The sequence below is a fragment of the Oncorhynchus keta genome, chromosome 28 (genome assembly GCF_023373465.1).
Source record: "Oncorhynchus keta strain PuntledgeMale-10-30-2019 chromosome 28, Oket_V2, whole genome shotgun sequence".
NCBI lineage: Eukaryota > Metazoa > Chordata > Actinopteri > Salmoniformes > Salmonidae > Oncorhynchus > Oncorhynchus keta.
In genome coordinates, this window is record NC_068448.1 from 78,344,708 (window position 1) to 78,366,920 (window position 22,213).

Genomic DNA, 22,213 nt, shown 5'->3' on the forward strand with positions numbered 1-22,213 from the left:
GGTTCTGGTCAGGAGGGTCCATAGGGTTCTGGTCAGGGTCCATAGGGTTCTGGTCAGGAGGGTCCATAGGGTTCTGGTCAGGGTCCATAGGGTTCTGGTCAGGAGGGTCCATAAGCTTCTGGTCAGGAGGGTCCATAAGCTTCTGGTCAGGAGGGTCCATAGGGTTCTGGTCAGGGTCCATAGGGTTCTGGTCAGGAGGGTCCATAGGGTTCTGGTCAGGGAGGGTCCATAGGGTTCTGGTCAGGGTCCATAGGGTTCTGGTCAGGGTCCATAGGGTTCTGGTCAGGAGTGTCCATAGGGTTCTGGTCAGGAGGGTCCATAGGGTTCTGGTCAGGGTCCATAGGGTTCTGGTCAGGGGGTCCATAAGGTTCTGGTCAGGGTCCATAGGGTTCTGGTCAGGGTCCATAGGGTTCTGGTCAGGGTCCATAGGGTTCTGGTCAGGAGGGTCCATAGGGTTCTGGTCAGGGTCCATAGGGTTCTGGTCAGGGTCCATAGGGTTCTGGTCAGGAGGGTCCATAGGGTTCTGGTCAGGGGGTCCATAGGGTTCTGGTCAGGGTCCATGGGGTTCTGGTCAGGGTCCATAGGGTTCTGGTCAGGGGTCCATAGGGTTCTGGTCAGGAGGGTCCATAGGGTTCTGGTCAGGAGGGTCCATAGGGTTCTGGTCAGGAGGGTCCATAGGGTTCTGGTCAGGAGGGTCCATAGGGTTCTGGTCAGGGTCCATAGGGTTCTGGTCAGGAGGGTCCATAGGGTTCTGGTCAGGGTCCATAGGGTTCTGGTCAGGAGGGTCCATAGGGTTCTGGTCAGGGTCCATAGGGTTCTGGTCAGGGTCCATAAGGTTCTGGTCAGGAGGGTCCATAGGGTTCTGGTCAGGGTCCATAGGGTTCTGGTTAGGACCCATAGGGCTCAAGTCAAAAGTAGTGCACTATGTAAGGAATAGGGTTCCATGTGAGACTTCACTGTGGTCTGCAGGGGACGAGTGTAGAAATGAGGGTAAAGGAATGGTTGTCAGTGGAGAACAATGTCCCCGGCTCCGGTGGCTAAGTAGGTTACCTCTGCTGCTCCTAAAAGTGCTGGTCTACTTCAAACATTCTCGCTGAATCAGCTTTCTACAGCGTTCAACTGTTTAATGAAATTATTTCAACCTAGAGGTCTTCTGTCCTGTGTAGTGTCAACAATCTCAAAACCTTTGATATGATACACAATATTAAGACATTAGGTTACCATAACTCCTGTGATAGCTCACAAATTAAATATACATTTGCATAACTGACCATTCTAACAATGATCTTTAAAAAAAACGTGACTTTTTAAACCACAGATGGATAATTCTATATTTCAGTTCACTGTAAAATTCCATATCAATATTTTAACGCAGTTTGTGTGAAGCGTAGCACCACCATGTGGTCCTTACATAGAATTATTTTAACCTAGTTTCCACTCATGAACTTTGACCTCTACATTTTACGTTTACATTTTAGTCATTTAGCTGACAATCTTATACAAGGCCTGCCATGTCAAATCATGTTTTGGAAGTTCTAATGACAGCCCTAGCAACGGAAGCTAGAACTCATGGAATCCCATTGTGACACGGGGGGTGTTTTTTTGGAATGACAAGTCCGGTTTACCAAAAGCATCTTAAGGCTAAGTTTATCGTTAGTACCTTCGTAGCCGCATCGTTAAATCTCAGAGCTGTTTTATTCAACCCCATCAGTCCCGAAACCCAGCTTTTCATTATCTTTCATTTATCTGCCCTTATATTTAACCTCACAATTAAGTGTTTTACAATGTCATTTTCTGGACAACCAGGGCTACAAGTAGAACACAAAGCATTTTGACATAGTTGCATTCATTTGTTTTTTTTTGTACAAATCTTTTAAAAATGTGGTCTGCCATAGAAAAAAAACATTAAAATGCATCTATATGGATGCTTTGAGTAAATAAATAGTTTGCTCACTCGGAAATTACTATCCATGACCAGAGACAAATGTGAAGAGTTTGGAATTTGTGACAGCAATTAAGTGAGCTTATTACAGTATTACAGACATTATGTCCCATAGGGCGGCGCACAATTGGCCCAGCGTCGACTGGGTTTAACCAATGTAGGCCTTCATTGTAAATAAGAATTTGTTCTTAACTGACCTGCCTTGTTAAACAAAAGGTTAATTAAAGGATGCATAAAAAATAATATATATATATATATGAATCACAGACAGTGTCACCAGCAAACAACCCCCACACCTCCTCCTCCATGCTTCACGGTTGGAACCACACATGCTGAGAGATCATCCGTTTACCTACAAAGACATGGTGGATGGAACCACAAATCTCTCATTGGACTCATCAGACCAAAGGACAGATTTCCACCGGTCTAATGTCCGTTGCTCCTGTTTCTTGGCCCAAGTAAGTCTCTTCTTATTATTGGTGTCCTTTAGTAGTGGTTTCTTTGCAGCAATTCGACCACGAAGGCCTGATTCACACAGTCTCCTCAGAACAGTTGATGTTGAGATGTGTGTCTGTTACTCGAACTCTGTGAAGCATTTATTTGGGCTGCAATCTGAGGCTGGTAACTAATGAACTGATTGTCTGCAGCAGAGGTAACTCTGGGTCTTCCTTTCCTGTGGTGGTCCTCATGAGAGCCAGTTAACTCTAATGAACTAATCCTCTGCAACAGAGGTAACTCTGGGTCTTCCTTTCCTCTGGCGGTCCTCATGAGAGCCAGTTTCATCACATCTTGATGGTTTTTGAGACAGCACTTGAAGACACTTTCAAAGTTCTTGAAACTTTCCAGATTGACTTAAAAGTAATGGATTTTCATTTCTCTTTGCTTATTTGAGCTGTTCTTGCCATAATATGGACTTGATATTTTACCAAATAGGGCTATCTTCTGTATAGAGCAACTTACAGGAGCAATTACGGTTAAGTGCCTTGCTCAATGGGCACCGACAGATTTTTCACCTAGTCGACCCCAGGTATCGAACCAGCGACCAGTCTCCTCACCTCTAGCTGAAGTGTCATTGGTAGTAAGTGTTGAGGTAGTAAAATTCATTATAATTTATATGCATTTTCACAATTACATTTTTGGTCATTTAGCATCTTATTAATTTAGCATCTTATTCAGTCAGTTCATTTCTTTTTTTTTTTACCTTTATTTAACTAGGCAAGTCAGTTAAGAACATATTCTTATTTTCAATGACGGCCTAGGAAGAACGTAGAATGTATGCACACATGACTGTAAGTCGCTTTGGATAAAAGCGTCTGCTAAATGGCATATTATTATTATTATTGTTCAGGGGCAGAACGACCTTGTCAGATCAGGGGATTGAACTTGCAACCTTCCGGTTACTAGTCCAACGCTCTAACCACTAGGCTACCCTGCCGCCACATTCAACTAATAGATAAGACAACCACATCGCAGTCAAACATTATACAACTTCACTATATTTCTACAAATCGCATCGTGGTTTAATAACAATTTGACACGTTTCTTTTGTGTAAATAATGTTTAATGGCAACGAGTGGGCATGTTGAACAACAGTAAAGCGCCAGGGTGGGTTTTATGCCCTGGGTCATGAGGAGAACTAGCATTTGGCACGTTCAGTTAAAATTTAAAAAAAGGGCATAAAAACAGAACAACGAAACATTTCTTTATCCATAATGTCTTCAACAACAAAATTATATTCTCGTGGACGTGGTCAAAGGAGACATAAATACAATGTCGACATCCCAAATGGCACCCTAATTGTCTTTATATAGTGCACTACTTTACACCCGAGTCCTAGTCAAAAAGTAGTGCACTATATAGGGAAATGGGGTGCCATTTAGCTCACAGCCCTTCATGTAGATCTGAAGAGAGAGATATAGGGAACATATCCTGTCAGTGCCTTGGTAGGCACTCTAGATTATCTCTAAAAACAACATAACTCCACAGTTGTATCCCAAATGACACATATATATATGGGCAGTGGTCATGGCACCCTATTCCCTATTATAGTGTACAGAGACAATGGGCTGAGGTCATAAGTAGTGCACTAATGTATGCATGCATGTATGTATATATATATATATATATATATATATATATATATATATATATATATATGTGTGTGTGTGTGTGTGTGTGTGTGTGTGTGTGTGTGTGTGTGTGTAATAGGGTGTCATTTAGGATGCACATCAATAATAGCTTCCTCCCTCCACAGAGAGTGACCACTGATCCTACCATTGGCTGGATTGGGCTAAACAGCCCTGTCCAACCACGTCAGATCAGCGATTGTTTCAGGGAAGAAAAGACCACAGGAAGGATGCATATTAAACAGAGACGTAAAACAGGCACCCGTTTTTTACAGCACCAACGCAAAAGGCTTGAAAAGCAAATTAAAACTCTAAATTCTCTAGAATGGCTTCCTGTCCTTGTTCCCTGTCCTGCGTTCTCACTGCCAGTGTCCTGAGAGAATGTCTGGGACTCAGATGGAACCCCATTCCTTCTGTAGTGCACTACTTTTGACCACGACCAATACAAAAGTGGAGCACTATATTATATCAAAAGTGGAGCACTATATTGGGAATAAGAATGGCACTTGGGACACACACACACACTGGTAGGTTAAAGCACTGTGGTGGGAAAGCAATGAATCCCATCCAGTCTAGTAAAACCCTTGTGTTGATGAAGGAAAGGAAACAAGGGGGAATGAAGCCGTTTCAACTACTGGAAAAGGTAAGAAGAACGATGTAACTAAAACCTCTGATACAGACTGAGGGAAAGTAGGCAGGTGCATGGAGTTTCTCTGCTCGTGATTCCAAACAGATGGGAATGAATTCAAGAAGCCCTTTTTGTTAAAGAAACAGAATGTCATACAGTCTGATAAATGAAAATGTTGGAAGGGAAAAAAAAAATGGCATATGAAATGTTTGACTTTAGAAACTGAAAACACTGATTTCTTTTTCTTCTCCATCATTCCTGAAATTTTAAAACTGTACAAAACAATCTGTATCAATAGGCACTTAAATAAGTTATATATATATTTTTTTGTATTATTATTTTCTTTTTCTGTAGTAATGGCACGTGACGATAATGGGAGAAAAAAAAACATCGGGATCACTTGAGATTGGCAAGGAGCAGATAAAGCAGAGATGCATTGTGGAGTTTGTAGTCCTACTGGGAGGAGCTGTAGTCCTTCAGATGATAAGATCTAGGTTGAAGTTTCACCATACTGCTTATACCAATTCAATACATTTTGATCTCCAGAAGTGCTTAGGGGGGCCAGGGTTCCCCAACTGGAGGCCCATTTTATTTGTATTTTTTTAGTGTTGGACATAAGACTAGAAACACCAGCCAATCAGCTCCAAGTCATTTTACATTTTAGAAATAATGTTCCAAAGTGATTGTATACGAACGTAAACAAGGTTTGAAATTATTATGTTTTAGTCAAATATTATATCTGTTTGGGTTTGATGCGGTCAATTTGCAGTCTACAAATGATTTGTAATTATGTTCCGGCCCCCTGACCATCCGCTCAAGAAGAAAAAAAACTTGGCCTGCGGCTGAAACTAGTTGATGCTCCCTGGTATAGGGTCTAGGGGTGGATTTGGGATTGGGCTGTTGACAACAGCTAGAGCAGTGGCTTGAGAAGGCTGGATGCAGCATGAGGGGGACAGGATATAGGGGAGTCTTTTTGGGGTGGGTAGGGGTTGGAGGGGGACAGGGATATAGGAGAGTCTTTTTGGGGTGGGTAGGGGTTGGAGGGGGACAGGGATATAGGGGAGTCTTTTTGGGGTGGGTAGGGGTTGGAGGGGGACAGGGATATAGGAGTCTTTTTGGGGTGTGTAGGGGTTGGAGGGTTGAGGGGGGACAGGATATAAGGGAGTCTTTTTGGGGTGTGTAGGGGTTGAGGGGGGGCAGGATATAAGGGAGTCTTTTTGGGGTGGGTAGGGGTTGAGGAGGACAGGATATAAGGGAGTCTTTTTGGGGTGGGTAGGGGTTGGAGGGGACTTTATGAGGACTTCTCTTTCTTTGATCTCGGCGAATCAGCTCCGTTGGAACTTACTCCGTTCACTCCATTGGCTGCAAACGACAGAGAAGGAAGTGAAGGTACATGGAGCAAGAGAGTGAAAAAAAACTAACAGTATAATGACATTCTCCTCACTTGAATCTGAAAAACTACAATAACTTCATTAAAACAAAATAAAATATATATAAAACAATATAAAAGCAATATAAAAATATAAATATACTTCCCCCAGACATATTCTTTCACATTATCAATGTGTATTTTCTAGCATTCTAGTATAGTGTACTTCCTGGGTTCACTCCATATAGTGGCTGGGCATATAGTGTCGACCTGGGCTATATAGTGAAGGTACATGGAGCAATATAGTGAAAAAAAACTAACAGGGCTATAATGACATTCTCCTCACTTGAATCTGAAAACTACAATAAGTGTCTTCATTAAAACAAAATAAAATATATATAAAACAATAGGGTTAAAGTGTCAATATAAAAATTAAATATAGTTCCCCAGGGTTATATATGTCTTTCACAGGGTTATATAGTGTCGCTTCCAGGGTTATATAGTGTCGCTTCCAGGGTTATATAGTGTCGCTTCCAGGGTTATATAGTGTCGCTTCCAGGGTTATATAGTGTCGCTTCCAGGGTTATATAGTGTCGCTTCCAGGGTTATATAGTGTCGCTTCCAGGGTTATATAGTGTCCCTTCCAGGGTTATATAGTGTCCCTTCCAGGGTTATATAGTGTCCCTTCCAGGGTTATATAGTGTCGCTTCCTGGGTTATATAGTGTCGCTTCCTGGGTTATATAGTGTCGCTTCCTGGGTTATATAGTGTCGCTTCCTGGGTTATATAGTGTCGCTTCCTGGGTTATATAGTGTCGCTTCCAGGGTTATATAGTGTCGCTTCCAGGGTTATATAGTGTCGCTTCCAGGGTTATATAGTGTCGCTTCCAGGGTTATATAGTGTCGCTTCCAGGGTTATATAGTGTCGCTTCCTGGGTTATATAGTGTCGCTTCCTGGGTCATATAGTGTCGCTTCCTGGGTCATATAGTGTCGCTTCCTGGGTCATATAGTGTCGCTTCCTGGGTCATATAGTGTCGCTTCCTGGGTCATATAGTGTCGCTTCCTGGGTCATATAGTGTCGCTTCCTGGGTCATATAGTGTCGCTTCCTGGGTCATATAGTGTCGCTTCCTGGGTCATATAGTGTCGCTCCCTGGGTTATATAGTGTCGCTTCCTGGGTTTCTGCAACTATCCTCTGGTATGTAGTTCTGCTCACCTTTGTCTTTCTTAGACTTGCTCTTGGGAGCTTGGGGCTTCTTGGGTTTCACGGGCTGGGCCTGGGCCTGCTCTCTCCACCTCCTCAGCTGGAAGTTGATGAACTTCCACATCATGAAGGCCTGAGTCACACAGATGGTCGCCAGCACAGTGATCCTTTGGGGAAGGATATAAAAAAAAAAAGGTGTTAGCCACACCTAAAGTATGAAGTGGTTGATTCATGAAGACTGATTCATTTATGTGGTTTCACAGCAATTCACAAATTAAACAGCTTGGCCAACTTCCACCACAACCAAGGCCAAATGTCTCTGGTGTTTTGATCCAGCAGTAGAGTGAAATGCACCGTGCACCTGAAATGCAATGCAATGCACCGTGCACCTGAAATGCAATGCAATGCACCGTGCACCTGAAATGCAATGGAATGTGCACGTGAAATGCAATGCACCGTGCATGTGCAATGCAATGGAATGTGCACGTGAAATGCAATGCACCGTGCACGTGCAATGCAATGCAATGCACCGTGCACCTGAAATGCAATGCACCGTGCACCTGAAATGCAATGCACCGTGCACCTGAAATGCAATGCAATGCACATGTCAGACAGTGTGAGGTTACAGTCTTGCATTGCGCCTATCTGCGGTTCATATTGCTCAGTCTCGGTCTAGTCAAGTCATCCCCCCCCACACACACACACACTCACTCTCTTACCGAACAAAGAGCACGTTGAAGTTTCCGATAGCCAGGTCCAGTACCTGTTGATCAGCGTTGGCCAGGCCGAAACCCACAGTCAGGACAGACAGGGACAGGGTGAGCAGCCGTCCAAGAACAAACAGTACTGCCCAGACAGTAAACCTAGGAGAGAGAGAGACACACACACACACACACACACACACGTTAGATGCCCATAACATCTATTGCCTCCGTTCTCCATCTTCTTTTTCCAATTGATATAAACACTATCATTACTCAAGATCTTAAGAGAGTGTAGCTAGCTAGACCAACTTCCTTGTCTAAAATGCTAATATGGCATCTTGTAAGGGCTTTGAAGTATGCTGTGTGTCCTCAACTTCAACTCACTCAGTGTGTGACCTCAACTGACACAGTCGGTCTCTTCTGTGTGTGTGTGTGTGTGTGTGTGTGTGTGTGTGTGTGTGTGTGTGTGTGTTCACCCAGTCTGTCTCTTCTCGTTGCTGAAGTAGACCAGGCGGGACACGTGGAAGAGGAGCTCTACGAAGCAGTGCAACACCAGCAGGACCAGAGCCAGACGATTCAGACTGGAAGACACAAAATGGACGCCGTTAGACGCTTCATAGAGAAGTAGCTATCACCATGATCTATTTTTGTAAGTTAAAAAAGGCCCCAGAAAGCACCAAAAAGTAGATAAAGTATTGGGACATACTGAAGCTACTAAGTTCAGCTAAGGTTGAGCGTGGGAGCAGGCCTACTCAATAATAATAAACAACAACATGTTGACGCGAACGCGCACTGACGTCGCCGTGAACCCGCAGTAACGTTGCCGTGAACCCGCACTGACGCCGCGTGAACCCGCACTGACGTTGACGCGAACCGCACTAACGTTGCCGTGAACCGCACTAACGCCGACGTGAACCCGCACTAACGTTGCGTGAACCGCACTAACGGTGCCGTGAACCGCACTAACGGTGCCGTGAACCGCACTAACGGTGACGTGAACCCGCACTAACGCCGCCGTGAACCCGCACTAACGGTGCCGTGAACCCGCACTAACGTTGCCGTGAACCCGCACTAACGCCGCCGTGAACCCGCACTAACGCGTTGCGTGAACCCGCACTAACGTTGCCGTGAACCCGCACTAACGGTGCCGTGAACCCGCACTAACGGTGCCGTGAACCCGCACTAACGTTGGCGTGAACCCGCACTAACGTTGGCGTGAACCCGCAGTAACGCCGCGTGATCCCGCAGTAACGCCGTGATCCCGCAGTAACGTTGCCGTGAACCCGCAGTAATGTTGCCGTGAACCCGCAGTAATGTTGCGTGAACCCGCAGTAATGTTGCCGTGAACCCAGTAATGGTGCCGTGATCCCGCAGTAATGTTGCCGTGATCCCGCAGTAATGTTGCCGTGAACCCGCAGTAACGTCGCCGTGATCCCGCAGTAATGTTGCCGTGATCCCGCAGTAATGTTGCCGTGATCCCGCAGTAATGTTGCCGTGATCCCGCAGTAATGTTGCCGTGATCCCGCAGTAATGTTGCCGTGATCCCGCAGTAATGTTGCCGTGATCCCGCAGTAATGTTGATGTGAACCCACAGTAATGTTGCCGTGATCCCGCAGTAATGTTGATGTGAACCCGCAGTAATGTTGCCGTGATCCCGCAGTAATGTTGCCGTGATCCCGCAGTAATGTTGCCGTGATCCCGCAGTAATGTTGACGTGAACCCACAGTAATGTTGACGTGAACCCGCAGTAATGTTGACGTGAACCCACAGTAATGTTGACGTGAACCCACAGTAATGTTGACGTGAACCCACAGTAATGTTGACGTGAACCCACAGTAATGTTGACGTGAACCCACAGTAATGTTGACGTGAACCCACAGTAATGTTGACGTGAACCCACAGTAATGTTGACGTGAACCCACAGTAATGTTGATGTGAACCCACAGTAATGTTGACGTGAACCCACAGTAACGTTGTCGTGAACCCACAGTTATGTGATGTGAACCCACAGTAATGTTGAAATGAACCCACAGTAATGTTAATGTGATCCACGCAGTAATGTTGACTGAACCACACAGTAATGTTGACGTGAACCCACAGTAATGTTGGTCGTCTGAACCCACAGTAATGTTGACGTGAACCCACAGTAATGTGACGTGAACCCGCAGAATGTTGATGTGAACCCGCAGTAATGTTGACGTGAACCCACAGTAATGTTGACGTGAACCCACAGTAATGTTGATGTGAACCCACAGTAATGTTCTTTAACGTGAACCCAGTAATGATGGTGAACCCACAGTAATGTTGAAATAAAAAAACCCACAGTGGTGGTTGGTCATTACAAAGTGAACCCACAGTAATGGGCGTGAACCCACATGTAATGTTTGTGTTTAGTTGAACCCACAGTAATGTTGGTACTTGTTTGTGTTGTGTTTAGTAATGTTGGTGAACCCACAGTAATGATGACGTGAACCCACAGTAATGATGACGTGAACCAGGTCTTACTTGAGGATGTAGGCTCCTGCGATGTGGACCAAGTACAGAGCGATATACACCAGCTGACGAGGAATATCCTCCTACACAACACACACACGATGTCAGTAAAATACTCACTCTGTTAGTGAGCTTAATGCCCTCGAGCAAATGTTTGAAATTATGATTTTTTTAAAACAATGTTAATGTATGGAAATCAAACACGCAATGCCTAGTCATTCTAGTTCACACACACACACACACACACACACACACACACACACACACACACACACACACACACACACACACACACACCTTCTTGGTCTTCTGAAAGTAGAGCTCGGGCAGAGCGTGAAGCCAGTAGCCCATCTGACAGATGAAAAAGAACTTCATCTGAAACCTACAAGCAGGACAAACAAAACACCAAGTCTGTCAATTCTACAGTTAACCCACTGTTCCCAGGCCGTCATTGAAAATAAGAATTTGTTCTTTAACTGACCTGCCTAGTTAAATAAAGGTAAAAAAAAATAAAAAATAAAATAAAATGATGAGTGGTGGTTGGTCATTACAAAAGGAAACCACTAGGGGGCGATATGGAAAACACATGGAAATGTTTGTGTTTAGTTGTACACATGGCTCTTTAAAAAAACATGGGGAGTACTTGTTTGCGTTGTGTTTAGTTGTGTTTACATGGTTTGACTCCAGTACTTACGGCATTAAGGTATGGGGGTAGCCTTCCCACAGATTCACTGGGTTGGACAGGAAGTTCTCCTGGACGAGAATATTAGAAAGAAAGAAATATATATGATCATAAGGAGGACAAGAAGAGAGAGGAGAAATGCTAATCTGTGTGGCTGGCTACGTGAATAACGTGATACGCCTTTTACATTTCATTTTGAATTCACTCAACTCAGTCTCACGCCCCGCCTCCAGCTGTAAAATGAGCGAGCTTATTTAGCTCTCACCAGCCACAATGGATTTAAAACTCAGACCGCAGAGAGGCCGCTGCAAAAGCCCAGCCAGCTCCTCGTTAAAAACCTACCTCCCTCCAGAAGTGTCACCAGGATAGGATGATTTTTAATATGGAGGTAAAAATGAACGGAGTCAAGTACAGAGAGATCCTTGATGAAAACCTGCTTCCAAGCACTCAGGACCTCAGACTGGAAGGTGAACCTTCGCCCCAACAGGACAATGACCCTAAGCACACAGACAAGACAATGCAGGAGTGGCTTCGGGACATATCTCCGAATGTCCTTGTGTGGCCCAGCCAGAGCCCGGACTTGAACCCAATCGAACATCTCTGGAGAGACCTGAAAATAGCTGTGTAGCAATGTTCCCAATCCAACGGGACAGATCTTGAGAGGATCTGCAGAGAAGAATGGGAGAAACTCCCCAAATGGAACAGTAGTGGAGAGGGTGCAAGCTTTAAGTTCATCATACCATCACAGACAAACTCAATTGGCTATAACTGACAGCGTCTGAAGAAGGCCAAAGGCTCTTCAACAAAGGACTGAAAAAGGTTTGAATACTTATGTAAATGTGATTTCAGTTGATTTTACAATCGTAATAAATTTGCGGGCATTTCTAAAAAACTGTTTTTGCTTTGTCACCCTCAACCGTATAGTGATGCTCACTAGGGGTATAGGTGATGCCACTATCACCGGGGTAAACTGATGCCACTATGGGGTATTGTGATGCCACCCGATGTTATAGTGATGCCACTAAAGATCAGTCAAGGACATCAACCACTATGGGGTATTGTTCATGCCACTCATCCAGAAGGGGTAGGTGCATCAAAGTGATGCCACTCAAGGCCAGACTGGGTATTGTGATGCCACTATGGGGTATTGTGATGCCACTATGGGGTATTGTGATGTCACTATGGGGTATTGATGTCACTAACTGGGGCCACTTTAAAATGGGAATGTGATGCCACTATGATGTAAATATGATGCACTAGCCATAGTGATGCCACTATATATAATTGTGATGCCCTACTTATGGGGTTAGTGATGCCACTTGGGGTTAGTCATGCACTATGGGGTACTAGTGATTTTGCCACTATTAACATCTGCTAACCATGTGATGTCACTAAAATGGGGTATTGTGATTTATTATGGGTATAGTGATGCCATTATGGGGTATAGTGATGCCACTATGGGGTATAGTGATGTCATTATGGGGTATTGTGATGTCACTGATGAGGGGGAGACAATTTAATACAATTTTAGATGTCTGTAACTATAACAAAATGTTGTGATGTTATTATGGGGTCTGAATATAGTGATGTTATTACACAATATAGGGTCAGTTCCACTACATGGGGTATAGTGATGTCACTTGTGATACTATTATGGGGTATAAATGATGTCACTATGGGGTAAAAGTTTTGTGATGTTATTATGGGGTATAGTGATGCCACTATGGGGTATTGTGATGTTATTATGGGGTATAGTGATGTTATTATTTGATATAGTGATGACTATGGGGTAGGCAGCAGCAGGCTCTATGGGGTCATTCAAACAGCACTTCGATGTCACTAGCGCTGGGGTATATGATGTCACTCATTGGTGTAACCAATGTGATGTTATTATGGGTGCTAATAGTGATGCCACTATGGCTCTGAGACTTGTGATGTTATTATGCTCTGCATGGGTATAGTGCTTTGATGGGGCTGTTGTGATGTTATTATGGGGTAGTGATGTCACTATGGACGGAGGCACAGTGATGTCACTAAATGGGGTATATCTGATGTCACATTGGGACCCAGTGATGTCACACCAAGGGTTAAAGCGCTTGACCCGTCCACTGCAGCCCATAGGATGTCACTATGGAAAATTGGGAGATGTCACTATGGGGTATTGTGATGTCACTATGGGGTATAGTGATGCCATTATGGGGTATTGTGATGTTATTATGGGGTATAGTGATGCCACTATGGGGTATTGTGATATTATGGAGTATTGTGTGTAGATTGATGAGGGGGGGAAACAATTTAATACAATTTTAGAATAAGTCTGTAACATAACAAAATGTGGAAAAAGTCAAGGGGTCTGAATACTTCCCGAATGCACTGTACATTACACTATATACAGGGTCAGTTCCACTACATACAGGGTCAGTTCCACTATATACAGGGTCATCATACTATATACTGTTGTTGGCTGTTGTCGATGTGTTCCTGGTTCGAGCCCAGGGAGGAGTGAGGAGAGGGACGGAGGCACAGTCATGATGCTCTCAATGGTACAGCTGTAGAACATTGAAGACCCAGTGATGTGGGACAGTCATGATGCTCTCAATGGTACAGCTGTAGAACATTGAAGACCCAGTGATGTGGGACAGTCATGATGCTCTAAAGGTAGAGCTGTAGAACATTGAAGACCCAGTGATGTGGACACCAAGGAAGTTAAAGCGCTTGACCCGCTCCACTGCAGCCCATCGGAAAAATTGGGAGAAAATGAAAAAAAACGACTGCGTCATCTGTGAATCTGTTGGGGGCAGTATGCAAATTAGAGTGGGTCTCGGGTGTCTGGGCTGACGGAGTTAATATGTTGCCATAACCATAACTCTCAAAGCACTTCCTGATTACAGATGTGAGTGCTACAGGGTGGTAGTTATTGTGACACCAAGCCTTAAGTGTTCTTGGGAAGAAGAATGATGTCAGTCATCATAAAAAGGTGTGGGGATTACAGACTGGGACAAGGAGAGGTTGAAAACTACAGTGAATACGCGTCCTGGAATAACGTCGGGCTCCTCCTTGACCTGATTTATTGATTTTTGTTTTGCAGACCTTCTTTCATTTAAAGACAGTTGTGTGTTTTCGGCTGTATTCACATTGGGTTTATACACTTATTAAAAACAGCCCGATACCAAAACGCCTATATATTCATTACCAAAACGGCCTTGCTCGTAGCATATATGCATTACCAAAACGGCCTTGCTCGTAGCCTATATTCATTACCAAAACGGCCTTGCTCGTAGCCTATATGCATTACCAAAACGGCCTTGCTCGTAGCCTATATTCATTACCAAAACGGCCTTGCTTGTAGCCTATATTCATTACCAAAACGGCCTCACTCGTAGCATATATGCATTACCAAAACGGCCTCGCTCGTAGCCTATATGCATTACCAAAACGGCCTTGCTTTAGTGTGTAGGGTGCTGTCCATTGTGTTGATACATTGCAGATGGAGACTATCGAGCCAAACTGTCAGTTCAAAAAGTACTCAATGGTCTGTCTAAGTGTCAGTATTTGAACTTCATGTTTGTGGTAAAGCAGGATTTAAGTAGACAGTAAAACAATTCCAGTGCAAGAACCCCCCCACCCCCCCGCTCCCAACAGCCCCTCCCACCGCTCCCAACAGCCCCCCCCCCACGCTCCCAACAGCCCCCCCTCCCCCCCACCCACCCCCCCGGCGCCAGGTCTGTCTGTCTCCTCGGTAAGTAATATCCACCAAATAAGACATTTCTACCCTCTCTGTATTAAATATATGCTGCTGAGACAAGTTCATTTGAAACACTTCATGTCGACAGCAGCGCCAATAAAAAAGTCAAGACCCCCCCCCCCCCCCAAAGCTTTTCCACCCCCACTTTCAGACAAAGTCAAGAGCCCAATGCAGACACACAGATTCAAAACACACACAGTTATACACAGTAAACAAATAGTCAAGTATTAAAACATTTTTTTTAAATCACCTATTAACATCCACACACACGTAAACTAATAGTTTAAACCATGTAGTGATATAACGATGCTCGTGCCCCACACACACATCTACCTACCGACATGAGGATGTTGGTTCCCCATCCGAAGGAGAACAGGTAGAAGGCAGAGAGCTGGCCTGACTCGTTGAACTTGCTGTGCTTGGTCTTAGAGAAGTGCATCTTCCGGTTGATTTTCTATATATATAAAAATAAAATAAAAAAGAGACACATGACAATGAGTTAGTCGAGGTCAAACTGATCAGCAAGTATCAGTGTTGGACTTCGCCGTCAGAATATCAAACGGATCCGTGGTTGTCTTGAATGTCATTTGTTTTAATGTTTGATTTTTTTTTTTTTTTAATCAAATAAGACTATAATAACCAATGAAATGAACATCAGCGATTATCAGTGTCGGATGATCAACTTCGCCGTCAGAATATATAAATATAAAGAATATATGAATATAAATAAGACTATAATAACCAATGAAATATACAGAAAAACACAGGAAGTGTGTTTGAGTGAGTGCCAGTACTTACGTCCAGAACATACTCCTGAATGATGGCGTGGATAATGATGGCCACCAGCATGTAGAAGAAGACCGTAGCCACATCCTTCAGACCGTGGTGGAAGTGGTTCACCACACTCTCCTCTGGCAGGCCCTCTGATAGGGAGACATAGAGAACGCATGGTCCCTTCACAAGCCTGTTCATAGAGCCTTGACGCTACGGCCCCAGCCCTTTCTATTAGTAAATAGAACATCACCGCCTTCTAGAACGTTACGAGATTCCTTGCTAGCAGGCAGCCTCGGAGCTGAAGAGCCTTCATTACCGTGGGGGAAGTGGTTCACTACGCGCTCCTCTAGTAGGGAGACACGAAGCATTTACTAAGCCTTTTATAACCCTTCATAGTTGCCTTATTATACTGTATATACATTGATAAGAAGTTGTTCAAAACAGTCTCTTCTGGACCCTCTGATGGAAGAGATGCATACAGATTAGAGGTTGACCGATTAAATCTGTACGCACGATTAATTTGGGCCGATTTCAAGTTCTCATAACAATCGGTAATCGGCCTTTTTGGACACCAACTATGGCCGATTACATTGCAACGTCAAAAACACACAAAAAAACAGAAGTATATTTTTATAAACCTGCATATTTAGTTAAAATAAATGCATGTTGGCAGGAAATATTAACTAGGGAAATTGTGGCTCTTCTCTTGCGTTCAGTGCAAGCAGAGTCAGGGTATATGCAACAGTTTGGGCCGCCTGGCTCGTTGCGAACTGTGTTTCTTCCTAACAAAGACCGTAATTAATTTGCCAGAATTGTACATAATTATGACATAACATTGAAGGTTGTACAATGTAACAAGAATATTTAGACTTAGGGATGTCACCCGTTCGATAAAACACGGAAGGAACTGTTCCGTATTTCACTGAAAGAATAAACGTTTTGTTTTCGAAATGACAGTTTCCGGATTTGACTATTTAATGACCTACGGCTCGTATTTCTGTGTGTTTATTATAATTAATTATACTATTTGATAGAGCAGTCCGACTGAGCGGTGGTAGGAAGCAGTAGGCTCGTAAGCAGTCATTCAAACAGCCCTTTACTTCTCTAAAACAGGGAATTGTTATTAGGATTTAATGTCAGGAATTGTGGAAAAACTGAGTTTAAATGCATTTGGCTAAGGTGTATGCAAACTTCCAACTTCAACTCTATATGAAATATAAAATGGTATAGCGAGAAATAGTCGATGCTCCTAATCCCTATAATAACTACAACCTAAAACTTCTTAACTGGGAACTATAGTGCCTATGAGAACATACAATAGTCAAAGATCTATGAAATACAAATGGTATAGAGAGAAATTGTCCTATAATAACTACAACCTAAAACGTCTTACCTGGGAATATTGAAGACTCATGTTAAAAGGAACCATCAGCTTTCATATGTTCTCATGTTCTGAGCAAGGAACTGAAACGTTAGCTTTTTTACATGGCACATATTGCACTTTTACTTTCTTCTCCAACACTTTGTTTTTACATTATTTAAACCAAATTGAACATGTTTCATTATTTGAGACTAAATAGTTTTTATATATGTATTATACTAGGTTAAAATAAATGGGTTCATCCATCATTGTTGTAATTGTCATTATTACAAATATATATTTTTTTTTAATAAAAAAAAATAGTCTGATTAATCGGTATCGCCTTTTTTTTGGTCCTCCATTAAAATAGGTATCAGCGTCTAAAAAAATCATAATCAGTAGACCTCGAATACAGATCGTTACAATTATATTAAAGTTACATATATATATTATTATATTATAGTTACCTCACTTTTTAAACATATTTGCTTCACGAAGCCTCTAAAAGCACAAGGTTTTACTCAAGCAACGTCACTACCAAAGTCCTGCCTGACCCGCTACTGTGGTAATTTAGCTTCAACAAACATCAGCCTGTTAATAATGAATGACTGAGGGGGTCTGTGTCCCAAATGGCACTCTTTCCTATATAGTGCACTACTTTAGACCAGGGTCCATAGGGCTCTAATCAAAAGTAGTGCACTATATAAAGGGAATAGGGTGGTATTTTGGACGGGCGTCCTGACTCTGATAAGACTATCAGCTCTTCAAATAAAACCCGACATCATAAAGCACATTCCATCATTCCACAAGCCCTCGTCATTCGTGGCTTTAAATGCAGGAGTGTGTAAAATAACATTCATTCAACTTGAGATGAGACGAGGATTGTGTCACAAATGCTACCCTTGATAATGCACTACCCAATGGGCCCTGGTCAAATATAGAGCAATATTTAGGAAATAGGTGGCAATTTGGGACTCACACAAGACCTCTGATATTGTGGCCTGTTTACACTCCAGCCCCAATCCTTCTAGGACGACCTAGCAGGACGACCTAGCAGGACGACCTAGCAGGACGACCTAGCAGGACGACCTAGCAGGACGACCTAGCAGGACGACCTCCACCTAGCAGGACGACCAGGAGGACCTAAGGAGGACCTAGCAGGAGGACCTAGCAGGACGACCTCAGGACGACCTAGGAGGACCTAGCAGGACGACCTAGCAGGACTAACCTAGCAGGACCTAGCAGGACCCTAGCAGGACCTAGCAGCAGGACGACCTAGCAGGACGACCTAGCAGGACGACCTAGCAGGAGGACCTAGCAGGACGACCTAGCAGGAGGACCTAGCAGGAGGACCTAGCAGGACGACCTAGCAGGAGGACCTAGCAGGACGACCTAGCAGGAGGACCTAGCAGGAGGACCTAGCAGGAGGACCTAGCAGGAGGACCTAGCAGGAGGACCTAGCAGGAGGACCTAGCAGGAGGACCTAGCAGGACGACCTAGCAGGACGACCTAGCAGGACGACCTAGCAGGACGACCTAGCAGGACGACCTAGCAGGACGACTTTATGAAATCAGGGAGACTAAACGTAGCTCCACATGGGGAAAAAAAGGAAAGCTCTGAAAGAAGGTGTTCTGGAACTGGTAGGCCATGTGAGAACTTCTATTCTCTAAACACACAGGAGAGGCCTTCTAATTCAACAACTACAAGTGGTCTGTAGATTCTAGTCATTGTTTCTATACTGGATAACAGGCAGACTAGTTCCACACACACACTAAAGAACAGGTGGACAAGAAGGGAAGGTAATTGTTGACTTGGAATTCGTTCAGAATAAAATTTCACAGAAAAAAAAGGTTTGGAAAGCAATAAGAGAAAGATACCACCTCCATACAAGATCCTTTGTCTTTTTTAGAGCTTCACTGTTTGACCCAGTGAAGAAAAAAAAAAAGGCAGATTCAGGTGGAGCCACTAAAGAAGTTAAACTGACCGTTTTCAGAGATGGTAATGTTGTATTGGACAGTGATGAACAGCACTGCAACCTTCGAGGTGACCTGCATCACAGCGGGGGGGACAAGGGAGAGGATTGATTAAAGGACATGAAAACACAGGGTTCAGTCCCCAATAGCACCCTATTCCCTATATAGTGCGTTTACTTAGCCTGGCTCTGGTCTAAAGTAGTGCACTATATAGTGAATAGGGTGCCGTTTGTGACACACCCAGGTGCTTTTATCGGAGTCATTGACTAAAAGCAAACCACAGCATGATTTTCTCATTAGCCTTCTGGCCTCTCTGTGGGTAGCTTACGGTGGTGTTCAACAAACCAGGTAGCATTGTAGATTTACCGACTAGACCACAAAGTATCAGACAGAAACACATGTAAACATTATATAAGGTGACATACCCTACATTACTCATCTCATGTGTATATACTGTACTCGATACCATCTACTGTATCTTTATGTAATGCATGTATCACTAGCCACTTTAAACTATGCCTCTATATTTACATACCCTACATTACTCATCTCATATGTATAAAACTGTACTCTATACCATCTACTGCATCTTGCCTATGCCGTTATGTACCATCACTCATTCATATCTTATGTACATATTCTTTATCCCTTTACACTTGTGTGTATAATGTAGCTGTTGTGAAATTGTTAGGTTAGATTACTCGATTATTATTGCATTGTCGGAACTAGAAGCACAAGCATTTCGCTACACTCGCATCGACATCCGCTAACCATGTGTATGTGATGTCGAGCTTGCAAACCCTTAAATCCAATAATACAGATAAGATTGAATGGAAAACCGGGGATTTGGATTGTATTAAGACGTATATAAATGGAAAGACTGATTCATAACTATGCATTCGTACAACTCTGTTTTGTAATGCAGTAGGTTATTTATATTCGGTGTGCATCGTCAATGTCAACAGCACATCAATGCACAAGAACGCAAACTCCCATAATGCGTCTCCCCTCAGCTCAATGCTGGCGCTGAATTTTATGCTGCATTCACGTCGAAGTCGGAACTAGGAAACTCGGAAATGTACAACCTGCAAATGGAATAACGCAGCACATGTATAACTACCACCGGTTAGTAAGTAAAACTTTCCTAGTTACAACTAGTACATTAACGCAGCAAAGGATGATTCATGTAGCCTACCTAGAAAGCTAAACATGAAACCCCCCAAAATAATTCAGTGTAAACCAACAATAAAAAATAAAATAAAAATTCTAAAACCTAAGCTCTTCAAATTTGTAAACGGAATAGGCGATCCTAAGGACTTTATGTATCTAACTTTGTTTTTTCCGAACGAGCGGGGCTACCTACAAACGATGACAAGCTCACAGTCACCCAGTGATTGCCACGTAGCCTACACTTTATTTGCGAATAAAAAAGTATCCGATGCTGGACAGTCTTGCACAATATTGTAGCCAGCGAAATTGCAATTTTTGTGGTCGCTAAAATGTAACAATCTATGTAACGCTCGTTCCAGTTAGGCTACTTTGTTGTCCCAAATACTACACTTGTGTTGTTATACGACGTAGGCCAAGTTACTCAAATGTACAAGTGACCAGACAATAGGCAACCCGACAGATGGGTTACAGTTTTAAATCTAACTAGGCTACTACACGCCTTTTCAAATCAAAAGACACATCTGCTATTACCGTTTACTTGAATATTAGAATAAGGACAACCTAACAAACAAAAAACTTTGTCACTAGAGCAGGAAGAGTAGATCGGCCATGTCCGTTTTCAAGAGACTTTTGACGGAACAAAATCATCTTGTCTGCCCAGTTGACACATTATAGTTAGGCTCATTATTGGCCTATTTGGAAAGCTAGGTCTTACTGCATAACCCAGACCCCTCCAACCTGTGGACAAGCCTTACCTCAAACATCAACCCGAGGAGGAACACCATAGCAACACAGGACACAATATCTGCATGGTTCTGGATGATAAACTCGTGGCTCAACACCGGCGGGTTCTTGTTGGTCTTTTTGCGGATCCCCATTTTTACGTCTCCCAAAAGTGAACTTTTATTGACCGGCGCGAGTCAGCAGCAGAGTGAATCGGGTATGACCACGTATTCGGTATTGTTTTCTGTCCGTCCCCGTCAGCGCTAAAGAAAGCCACCAGTCTTCCTCCTGCTGCTCTCGCTCACACACACACACATAACCACGGGCCAACAAACGAATATCGAGTCACTCTTATTTTTTGTGGGAGGATCTAGTCGATGCGCGTTGCTGCTAGAGAGTTTTTTTTTTTTACACACCCTCTAGATTAGAAGGTTCGTGAGCGGTTTACCGCCCCCTATATGTCCGGAGTATGCAGACCGTCGGTTTTATGTGCCAACCGCCAACTACAACACCGCAAGTATATTCGAGCTACATGATGACCACACCGCTCACGTTATGTGCCCGGGCGTTGCAAAATAAACGTGCACATACATGTTATGCAATCATTGCATCCAAACTGCTGACACGAGTCAACGAGCGTCTGCATGGCCAGCCGCTAAAATAGAACTTGATTCTATTTGTGACGAATTGATGGCTACAAGTCCCGCGTATCTTCATTGGTTTTTAGGAGCATATACCCACGTGGGTGATTGAAATATGAAGTGAGGTTCACACTCCAATCCAGTGGGGTGGTGGTAATGCACCCTAAAGTTGGTTGCCAACCGCCATATAAAGTCCAAAGAAGAAGAAGAAGAAGCCTGACTCAGTGGCGATTTTAGCCTGTACATCTTGGTGGGGCAAACAAAAACAACAAAAAATGTTGGAGATGCATGCCAGCAAAGCCACGACACTACACTAAACAATACATTAATTGCACTATAATGGTGACAAATGGTGCCCACAAACTGTTAGGGCCTACATAAAGCTGTCCCAACAGCAGAGTCCCAACACCTTGCCACTGCTACACCTGGCTATCAGTGGAGCCTTGTCTGGCAGTAAAACAGTTAATTCAACTTCATTTACTGAATTAGCCAAACATAGCTGATATGGCTGACTTTCTTAAACAAATGTGGTTTCCACTGACAATTGAGATGTTCAAACTATGGCATAAGTGAACGACAAGCGTATAAGAGGCAATCCGTCATTTCGATAAAGACATTAATGAGCAAGCTAGGATGGATGTAGTCATAACTATTTCTTCAACACTTTTGAAATGTACAGCG

The 22,213-nt window shown here is 43.5% G+C and overlaps 1 protein-coding gene across 1 annotated transcript; it reads right to left on the bottom strand.

The window, feature by feature from the left end:
* Positions 1 to 3,481: 3,481 nt before the first annotated feature.
* LOC118374986 (translocating chain-associated membrane protein 1-like 1) lies at positions 3,482 to 21,269 on the bottom strand. The gene is made up of 11 exons (XM_052484033.1): positions 20,924 to 21,269; positions 19,010 to 19,073; positions 15,690 to 15,814; positions 15,229 to 15,345; positions 11,159 to 11,217; positions 10,762 to 10,846; positions 10,477 to 10,547; positions 8,448 to 8,552; positions 7,987 to 8,130; positions 7,280 to 7,434; positions 3,482 to 6,058 (listed from the first exon to the last, which is right to left on the bottom strand). Exons 1-11 carry the CDS (start codon positions 21,044 to 21,046, stop codon positions 5,988 to 5,990), a joined length of 1,119 nt encoding a protein of 372 aa, XP_052339993.1. The 5' UTR covers positions 21,047 to 21,269; the 3' UTR covers positions 3,482 to 5,987.
* Positions 21,270 to 22,213: the final 944 nt, after the last annotated feature.

Excerpts from the sequence above, each read along its gene's own strand:
- LOC118374986 (XM_052484033.1), bottom strand. The coding sequence starts at position 21,046 with ATGGGGATCCGCAAAAAGACCAACAAGAACCCGCCGGTGTTGAGCCAC. Across the intron at positions 19,074-20,923 it reads TCCTCGGGTTGATGTTTGAG|GTCACCTCGAAGGTTGCAGT; the intron begins GTAAGGCTTGTC and ends GCTGTGATGCAG. Across the intron at positions 8,553-10,476 it reads GCAGGAGCCTACATCCTCAA|TCTGAATCGTCTGGCTCTGG; the intron begins GTAAGACCTGGT and ends TGTGTCTTCCAG.